Source organism: Temnothorax curvispinosus, unplaced genomic scaffold (genome assembly GCF_003070985.1).
Source record: "Temnothorax curvispinosus isolate PA1 unplaced genomic scaffold, ASM307098v1 QBEX01013129.1, whole genome shotgun sequence".
Taxonomy (NCBI): Eukaryota; Metazoa; Arthropoda; class Insecta; order Hymenoptera; family Formicidae; genus Temnothorax; species Temnothorax curvispinosus.
The window spans coordinates 652,949-662,995 of record NW_020222909.1 but is presented as its reverse complement, the minus strand read 5'-3'; the positions used below and the strand labels follow the sequence as shown (position 1 = coordinate 662,995).

General features: G+C 40.2%; 2 protein-coding genes across 9 annotated transcripts in view; one reads left to right on the top strand and one right to left on the bottom strand.

Moving 5' to 3' along the window:
• The window catches only part of LOC112463201 (nucleoporin NUP188 homolog), a 7,036-nt gene extending 4,988 nt beyond the window's left edge, over nt 1-2,048 (bottom strand). Inside the window, exons 1-5 of the mRNA XM_025029419.1 lie at nt 1,801-2,048; nt 1,369-1,585; nt 808-1,275; nt 605-729; nt 1-509 (exon numbers count right to left, since the gene is read on the bottom strand). The exon at nt 1-509 is cut by the window's left edge and continues 18 nt beyond it. Coding sequence (XP_024885187.1) covers nt 1-509; nt 605-729; nt 808-1,275; nt 1,369-1,585; nt 1,801-1,829 — 1,348 coding nt within the window. The 5' untranslated portion in view covers nt 1,830-2,048. The remainder of the gene's footprint in view (nt 510-604; nt 730-807; nt 1,276-1,368; nt 1,586-1,800) is intronic.
• A 2,820-nt stretch (nt 2,049-4,868) lies between these two features.
• Nucleotides 4,869-10,047, top strand: part of LOC112463238 (cysteine-rich motor neuron 1 protein) — a 256,209-nt gene continuing 251,030 nt past the window's right edge. The window contains exons 1-3 of one of the 8 annotated variants that reach the window (XM_025029499.1): nt 4,869-5,333; nt 6,036-6,155; nt 6,704-7,335. In XM_025029499.1, coding sequence (XP_024885267.1) covers nt 7,190-7,335 — 146 coding nt within the window. In that variant the 5' untranslated portion in view covers nt 4,869-5,333; nt 6,036-6,155; nt 6,704-7,189. The other 7 variants (XM_025029505.1, XM_025029504.1, XM_025029498.1 and 4 more) reach the window with 7 other exon arrangements.

Below are 10,047 nucleotides of genomic sequence, written 5' to 3'. Positions count from 1 at the left end.
TTGTGGATGCCAGACCAATAGCTATATTGGTTAACGGTTCGAATTTGTAAGGATATAATTCTTTGGCAACTTTGTAAATCGACCGTATGCTATCACATGGTTCATCCCAGAATCTAGCTGCGCATTCTGGAAACTTGACTATGGTAGCCAAGGCATCAAAAATACCATTTAAAGCACTTAATCGATCTTCATCGACAAAGACACACATTAAAGACAGAAGATTATAAACGCTGCTTCGCACAACTTCAGCATAATGGGTCTCTTCTTGAAACATTTCGCAATTTATCATATCTCGCAGATACTGGAATACGTCAAGTTGTATGGCTTTGATGCCAAATGGTCTGAAACGATTCAACATGTCTAAGTTGTCCGGATCAATCGAATAATTTGCTAGCATCCATGACAAAAGTAACGGTCCATCTTGTGGTGAACTTTCACGAACACATTTGTGCTCAAAGATTTCTTGCATATTGCTTCTGACACCGTTTATCCAGTCTTCTATGCCAGTACTAAAAAAGAGACACAATGACAAAATTAAACGTGTGTACAAATGAAATTATTACAATACAAATTTTAATTATGCAAAGTAACTGTATAAACTTACTGCTTATCTATATCCAGTGTTACAAGTAATAATGCTATTTGACTGTACTGTATTTCTTCAATCTTTTTAGTGACAGCTTCCTTGTCTTCGTGGCTTTTTGTACTGACTAATCTTCTAGGTTCACCCTAAAAAATGTTCACTATTTGAGCAAAATTTCCAACTAAGGTCTGAGAATATAAAAGACTTTTAAGTATGAATCTTACCCCAATACTACCATAAAACTTGGCAAATTCGCAACTAGGAATATGTATATCATGTACAATCACAGTCAATATATGAAGCAGCTCGCGCATTTCAATTAAAGTACTATTATATAATCGATGTAAATGATCTTCCGTGCAGAACTGCGACCGTGTAGGAGGATTGACAAACTTCAACGCTTCTATTTGTTTTCGTATAGATTCAAGTAAGTTACCCATCAGAATCTCATTAAAAAAGTTGACAAATTCTTTGTGATGAGGATGTCTTTCGTTATCTTTATACTCCATCATAAGTTTAAGGCATTTTATCAAGGTCACTCTCTCGGAGTAATAAAAATTCCAAATATCATCGATTAATGCTCTTATAGACGTAAGATCGGAGAGCTGTGACGCAAAAGTCTCTGCGCAATTTCTGTATTCGTAGGACACAAAATTACACACTAGATCCCAGGTAATTGTGGCATCCAAATTCTTGCAAAAATTAAAAACATGATACAGATGTTAATATTAAGTTGCAATAAATATCTTATAAAACAATTGGCAAATGTAAAACAATATACTTACAAGGAGTGGAGCAAGTTTACTAATCAAATCGTACATTTGCTGTAGAGGGGGTGGATCTCTTTTAGAAATGCTTTGCAATGATACATCTGTATATGGCTTAAAAAACTGAAGCCCTTCTTTAAGTAAGACAGTGGCATTCTTTATTTCTTCTTCGACAGTTTCTTTAGCGCAACAACATGTCGTACCAGATATGATAGACCACAAATCCTTGCTGCAACTGTAAATTATTATTACTTAATTATTATTTCTTTTATATAGTCCCAATAGACAGATCAATAAGACCATTTACGATCGTGCAAGAAAAACGATATTAGCAAAATATTGATATAAAATTGATAGACATTTTTATTCCTTCCAAAATAAGATTAATCCCATTTCGATCAAATAAAATCACGTGAGATATAAAAATAATATACATATATGTGTACTTACGGCAAGTTGCCCATTGGAGCTACTTCCATAGTGAAAGTTTTATCGTTTTATCACCGTATTCGTGTCAAAAAATTTCTACTCTTTGCACAAGCGAACAAATAAAGTCACGTATGGTTGTAAGAAAATATTTCGTATTTTACAATCTTAATTGCTTGTCTTTAACGCACATAAACATTACGGTGTCTCACATAACCTCAATTCTGATGTTGGCGGGCGATATTCACCGCGGCACCGCGGTAAACACATGTAAACACATGTGACTGTGAGCGGTGCCGTTTTATTTTGCACATGCGCGTTGAAAACAATTCGAGTAAGTAATAAAATACGAAAGTTGAGAGATGGTCTAAGCACTCTGCGTTTATACAGTTTCTAAAATGGACCGAAAATGAATAAAATGTGTTTTTTTTTTTCTAATTTACGAAAAGGTCTAGTCCGTTTTTTTTCTAATTATTTAAATTTATATTAAAGTTGCTTATTTATGAAATGACTCCGAAATGCCGTATGTGTATAAAACGGCATTGCTACAACATCGTGTCGCTTTGTTTCACGTGTCAACGCATGCACGAAAAAAGCGAGCCAGCAAAACTGCTTGCGACAGTCGCTTTAATAAAATGTTCTCCAGTATAGCGTTGATAGCGTTAATTAGTTAATTAGAACGCTGGGTGTATTTCGCAATTTTTCATATGATATACCGACTGAGAATCGATCTTCGGAGCAATATGAATCAGGCAAGAACGAAATAACGCGATACTTCGCGCAAAGATGTCGCCACCAAACGGATCTTCCGCACTGCAAGTTTTTCCGAAATTTGAATTCAGTCCATTCGCGCCGCGACAGAAGGTAGTGAAAGTCGTATCCGTGATGATCGTGATCGTGAGCTGATTAATTGATCTGTTTGTCTAACGAGGTAAGTCCAGTTTTGCCATCCGCAATCGCGTTATTACTCGAGTAATTTACTTGTACTCGACCAATTCCGGTCTACCGTTAACACGACGAGCGAGTGTAATTGCGGTATGAGGTATGAATATTCGGGAGCGTTTCGCGTTTTTGACCTCGCCATGTTGTCTCGGAGCTCTCGGAGTAACGAGACGAAAAGTGAGATCACGAATCTGCGAAAATTGCCGACGAAATGGCCAAAACTATACGATTCTGCGGTATTAATCGTCCCGTGGAATAATGAGCGATATTGGAAATTACGATTAATTATGCGTTATTAACGTTGTTTAAACAGCGAACTGTCCATGCTTGATAATCCGCGAATATCACGTATATCGCTTTCGAGCGAAGTGGTGTGATGGCTCGAAGGAGCTTTGCATTACGGGCGGAGGAAGTTACTCGGGGGATGAGAATAAAGATTTGAAGGATATTACGAGCGAATTAGCCTTTATCTTGATAGAGCACTTTTTCTTCCGCGGCGTTGTGCTTCCTCCGCCATTAATATTCTTCAAGATACGCGGGAATGGAACTCGGTAGTGGAGAAACATGCTGTATATATCATTTCGGGCAACACGAAACTTCGTGAGAGCGATTATTCTTGCCTGCTTGAGAATTCCGTTTTGCATTACTTCACGAAATAACATGACGTTCGAGTGACTGAGCGGCAACGTATATTTTTTTTTTTACAAACCGCTGCATTTTCTATTATTTATACATATATATCATATTATACATATATCTATATAACATTGTATATTATATTGTATATCGTTAAAAAAAACCTCTTGAAATATCGGTTAAGATCGATACGCTATCAAAGCGACGAAATTATACAGATATTTTTTCACGCTTTAAAAATCAGTTCAAATTAGAAGGGACGTGCTTCTTTTGCGTAATTCGCTGGTAAGATTAATAGTCGTGGAGCGTCCTACTTCTTGGCATTATATTTTAACGATAAACACTCCGGCCATCTTGAAATTAGTTTTCTCTCCGCTGGAGGAGTTAACGAAGCCGGATATTAGATTCGGGAATAAATTTCATAATGAAAATCGCGCGGATCAAATAAATAGCGATTGAGGCTACACTCGATATCGGTAATTAGCGGTCGGAATTTTGTTTCGCGTCACACGGTCCGCACGGTTATTTTGAAGAAGGTCTCTCGATGATCAATAGTCATTCTATCTTGCAGGCATTAAGGAATAAGGAGCGAGTTACGGCGCATAACACGTGCTGGAGAAAAATCGTTCGCGAGAGCGCCAGGTGAAGAGGGCGAACGCCACTGCTACCGAGCTCAGTCGCGGACATTTATCACACTTATAGGATCCGCGACTCGGCCAGAAGAACGTTGACGGCCGGTCTTGTCCACGGGTCCACGGGATATTGCCACGGAGTGATGCTGGGTGACGCTTAATGTAAGTACACCGTGTTTTGCTTCCTCCTTTTCTTGGGCGACAATCACTGGTAATGTTCACGTAATATTCACGCTGCTAATAATATACATGTGTAATTGTATTCATATTGTTATTATTGTTATTTATACCATTACATTGCATTATCGTAATAATGTAAATGTTTATATGTATATAATTTTTACTTCTTTGTTCGATATATCACTAAATTGTCAGACAGTTTTCAACTTATAATTAGTGCACGTTGAACAAATTGTATACAATGAATATTGTAGTAGACTACAATTTTCAGATACAACTTTGATGCTCTATTATTTAAATTGTTATGGCATGTGATTCTTGACAATAAAACGTTACATGTATCGTTAAAAAAACTATTAATATTTATATAAAGCGGTTGGTGATTTCGCGCGTGCTATTAGTTATCGCGCTATTGTTGCACTGTTCCGAGTTAATATAACGGACGATATCGGGTATAGCGTAACGGCCCGGCAAATAAATCCCCGCGCAGCGTTGCGTTAATTAACTCTTTACAGCGCCGTCAATTAAAAATCATAAACTGAATACGCGACGTGGCGAACGGGGGAGAGTTCACCCGCGGGTAAGAGGCGGCAGTGGTCGCGTGTCAGGGCGCCGACGCGGGTCGCGCATCGCGACGCCGGGCGCCGCGCCGGGCGCCCGCGCCGCTTCGGAGGACGGTGGACGGAGACGCTGTTCGTCGCCGCGGCCAGTGTACGTTCGTCTTGAACGCGGAACGCTTCGCGCACTCTTATTCGTAGCTTTCCCTGCCGAGTGATTCGATTCCCTCTTATCGGGCGATACCGTGTGCACGATGTCGGCACGACGTGCGTGACGAGGGAGGGAAGCGAGGCAGAAGATCGCGTCGCGATTACTATGCAAGCCGTCGAAGCGAAAGTTTGCGCAGATCGATCGAACGCTTCGGCTTTTCCTTCCGCTCTTCGATGCCGGCGATAACTTTTATCCTTTTTCCTTTCCCTTGACATCGCTCGGTTAAATTACACGCTAACGTGCCCCCGATCGTCCCGATCTTGTGCCGTTTTTAACCGCATTTAGCGCGCGTTTCTGCGAATATATTGGACACAAATTCGCTCCAACGAACGATTCGTCGGGCAACCGACAATATGTTGGTTGTATGAGCGTTCGATCTATAATGCAATTCTGTAACAGGTGATGCGCTGTCTCTTTATAAGTGCGGTAGAGCTTGTTCGCGACTCGTGTTTATACGTGTCAGCGATTTGACGCGAATCTGCTCCATGCGCGACGAACGAGCGGATGCCACTCTAACGATTCGGGTTCGATTCTCGAAAGTGCTCAAAGGAATTTTTGACCGGGTCTAACGGGACAACGACGTTCTTTTGACGTATAGCTTTATGATATCTCCATCCCTCGCACTTGTTGCTAATTCACTTTCTTGAATCCTTAATCGAAAGGGAAGATTTTCTGATGTCTTTTACAATTGGATGCGAGACACGTTGTACCCATTTGACAAACAATCTTGTGAATTTCGATCGTACTCGCGTATAATTTTATATCGCGATTCTTTTCTTTTATAGTCGACATTTTATCGAGAGACACGCGAGAGGTTTGCGTTCTCTGTGCGCATTTATGTAATTTAGGCCGAAAGTGTCAATATTTTCAAGCTTTTATCACAGTGATGCTACCACATCGCGACTGTACACGGCAATGCGGATATTCGGCGCAACTCCGAGCTAGGATGCATGTGCCTGTGTAATTTGAATCCGCCGCAAGTTCGGTTGTCGGTGCTCGACAACCTTTTGATGTGTCTCACTTAATAGTGTGCTTTCACGGTGTGCAATCGCGAATAAACTATTCTCTGTTCAGGATTGATATATGCAGTTTCTATTACAGTATGCAGTCCTTGAGCGAACTATTCTCTGTCTAAAAATTTGGTATAGATCGGATAGTTTCCGTCATTTTCGTCATCGAAAATAGTCTGATGCAGTTGTGTATCTTTTGAAATATATAAGGGTAATTTTATTTCCTATATCGAAGTTGCGCCATCTATAATGAAGAATATCTGCAATATTTTGTTTGAATATGTAATGTATTTTTTACTGGATATTAATGTCATTAATGTATCTAGTTGAAAACGATTCTTTATTAATACCAGGTATACTTATTTCCATACATTTTATTTATATAAAATTCAACAAAGTTCTTGTCAAGCTGTGAGAAGGAAAAATTATCTGGGAAATATCCGATTTTATAGTATCTAGGGCAGAACCCCTGTCCCAGATTTTAACAATTAGGAGATTTAATTATTTAATTTTTATTTACTTTACACTTTTGAAGCAAACGCATGTGTGTATTCGAATGTTTTATTTTTCCTTCGAATCAGTTTTCAAACGTTATCGTAAAATGTTTGTTTTTGAAACAAGAGATACGCAATTCCGAATAAATTTCCTTTGTCTAATGTGATACTGTTAAGCAATTTGCTGCAAAATTTCCGATACCTCAAAAATTTCCTCAAATATGTTTTATTATTTCTATCTCTCGTTTACGATTAATCTTCCTAGAATCCTGAATCCTTATCATTAGCGGAGATTTTCGGCGAGATATCGGTATTATCGTAATACCACCGTATGCGAAATATCACGTTATTCTTTTCATCTCGACGTGATTTTTCTCGATAAAATGGGTGAACGCGGTATTCCAGAGAACTGTGAGCGGTAAAATGTAGATCGACGCATTTTTCTTTACGTTCCCCGGACATTATTCAGCAGGCATCGCATCTCGTGACTGCTCTTCTCTCCTGATGAACAACTCCTTATCATATATATACAGAGAGAGAAAGAAAGAGGACCCGTGATCGTGCGCGTGTGACAAATCGAGGATCGAACGCGTCGTGGCGTGAAACGTTTCGGGATGAACTAGCGCGCAATGGACATCCTCGTGTTCATTTCGTAATTGGTGTCGGGGAGATACAAGATAGGAGAATAGAGAGGGACATCAGGAGAATCGACGACGGGGCGGCCGTCGAGATCGAGAGGGACGAGAGCAAAATGAGGGCCCCGTTGCTCCTCTTAGGCGGCATTGTTGTACTGTCGCTCGCGGTGGCGAGGGCTCTCTCGTGTGTGTGCTCGCCGCTGGAGTGCGACGTTCTCACCGACGAGGACTGTCCCGGAGGCCTCACCTGGGACCCCTGCAGGTAGGCGACGCGCGACGTTTACCCTTACCGCGGCGCGGCGCGCTCAGAGAGATCTCCAAAGCGGCAGAGCTTTACCTCGATACCGGAATACCAACGAGTTGGAATGTGGCTGTTTGCGCATTTCCTATCCCCTCGGTTAGGAAGACTTTACTCTCGAGATATCAGGTTTATTATTTTTACTTGATTTTTTTTCTGTCGGGCGATTGTATACAGAAGGTTCAACTATTCGCAATATACGGAAAAACAGGGAACGTGGAAAATTTGTGTCACGAAAGGTATTTTAATAAACTTCGATAATGGAAAAGGAGAAAAAAATATGGAGGATTTTATTATGTAAATGCATTATATCCTCGGCACGTCACATACGATATTTGCATACTAATTGCTATTATGTCTTCTCAACTGTAAAGATGCTATACTGGGCAAAAGCATAATTTTCAATTTGAAACTCTCTAGAGTCGGACTCTTTGTGTTCCGTTGTAACAATTGTGTTCTACTACGCGTTGTAATTAGTTCCGAGTACAGCGAGCAATTAAAACGCGCGCTACAATAAGGCCCGCTGCCTGCGTTTTTTTTTCTCTCCAGGCAGCGAGAAAACGCCGTCCTTTGTCGTTCATCCACCTTTGTTTCCGCTCCTCATACGCGAATTGCGTTTTCGCGTTAGCAACTCATTTGTGGAGAACAGCGAGAATGGTGTTATACCTATAAAGGTAATTAAACCGCACGGATCAAGGAAGGCTCGCATGCGCTAAGGATGGCGCAGCCTCGAAATGTTATACGAGAGCGTTTATCATCGACGTGTTCGATATCCATGTGGCCGACACGCGAGATCCATGCCCTTGGGTCTATTTTCACCCACCCACGCACACAGAGCATTGTTACGCCATTGTATGTACATATACACACCGGGTATTATACACCATATATATTCGAACGCGGAGGTGGGGTATGCACCTGAGTTTTAGGTGCGCGCTCGGCGCTTGTATTTTATGGCCCCTACAAACAACCTGATGCAGAACAGGTCTGAGCTAGTAAATATGGGGAACGTTAAGAATAATGTATAATGAAGTTAATAAGTACCTACTATGTAAGAGTTTTGAAAAATTCTGCAATTTGAGAAAATAACTTATATTAACATTATACTATTATAATTATCATTGCACGCTAAAGCTTTACTTTGTCGTAATTTACATTTATTCGATGAATTATATTCGCGTTTGCGACGAAATAATGCTACCATCAATTATTAGTAAAATAAAAGCCGCATTATTTAGTGCAAGTATAAATAAAATACAACGTATCGCAATATACAATCATTTTGCTTTATAAAACGTGTTGCAAACCACAATCTTGCGTGTATTGCTGCCTTTTTGGTATAAGAGCGAATATACAGGTTACACATCCCCTTTAACAAATATTTGCGAGGAAAGTACCAAGATAAATTCCACTTTGCACGAGCGCGTATGAAGCACGATCGATGGCAGGTTCATGTAAGTCTGCGATAACGACGCACTACAAAATCAGATTGATACGCGTGTCAATGCGTGGGTGGTCTAGAACAAGTATTTATACATATAGGACAAGCGGGAAAAAAACAGTCTACTACTAACGCGAGCGTTCGCAAGATTAACTCATTTGCTGCGCGAAATAATGTTAAAGGATGTTACAAGAGCAACGTATGTGTGAACTAGATTTTTTTCTTCGTAATAATTGTATACGAGATGAATATCGTACGTGTGCCGTATATACACACTCGGAAAGGTTAAATTCTTTTGAATACTTAACTTACGTGTACCAAAGCTTTAACGCTGCAAAGGATTCGTATCGTAAAAGCGATAATCTTTATACAAAGATATCCACATGTAGGTCAATCTTGATTAGATATCTCTATTAGATATATGCGGATATATGCTTGCGAGACAAGTTGGATGACTCACAGCAATTTCAGCCACTTTAGCCCAGGTACATTACACAATACGCAATTAGAAAGCCTTTCATCTATTCTATATTCACGAGTAGAGGGCGGATAAGACGGCTTTTCAAACCGCAGCTTTTCTCACAGCTACTCGAAGCGTTAGAAATGTGCGGTTGAGATTGAGATTTCTCCTCTTTCTTTTTTCTTCTGGCTCTTTACGATCGAGAAAGTTACTCGTAAGATGAACAATTTCAGCGTAATTGCTTTTCAAGTGCGAGACAAAGATTGATGCTTGCGCGAGAATCGAATAAGAATCGCGCCGGATCGAGAACTGTGGATTGAGATCGAGCTGTGATTTATGCGTTAGATTAAATCTTCGAATAGGAGATGCGAATATGAATTTCGCTGGAGAGAATATAGGTGGATATTCATATCATTGGTAAATCCTTAACGTCTTTATGAAACGTTTTACTCGTATACTTTACGATACTTGGATCGCAAAGACGGATTCTTTACGAAATTCATACAGGATCTCGGTAAATCTTTCTTACGCAATTCAAAAGCTTATCCACAAAGCATTTTGCTTCTCAACCACCCTCCGTACTCTGATCTTATTTCACTCTGCGTATTTCCTTGATATTTCAGCATGTGCACGATAATACAGTCGCGCGCGTCGATACGTACAATATGCTGATTCGAGGGACGCCGGAATTGAATTTCAAAGGAAGCGAAGCACACGCGTGCGCAGAAATAGAGAAAGAATTTTTCAGAGTGGTCTTGGACAGTTATACCATCTT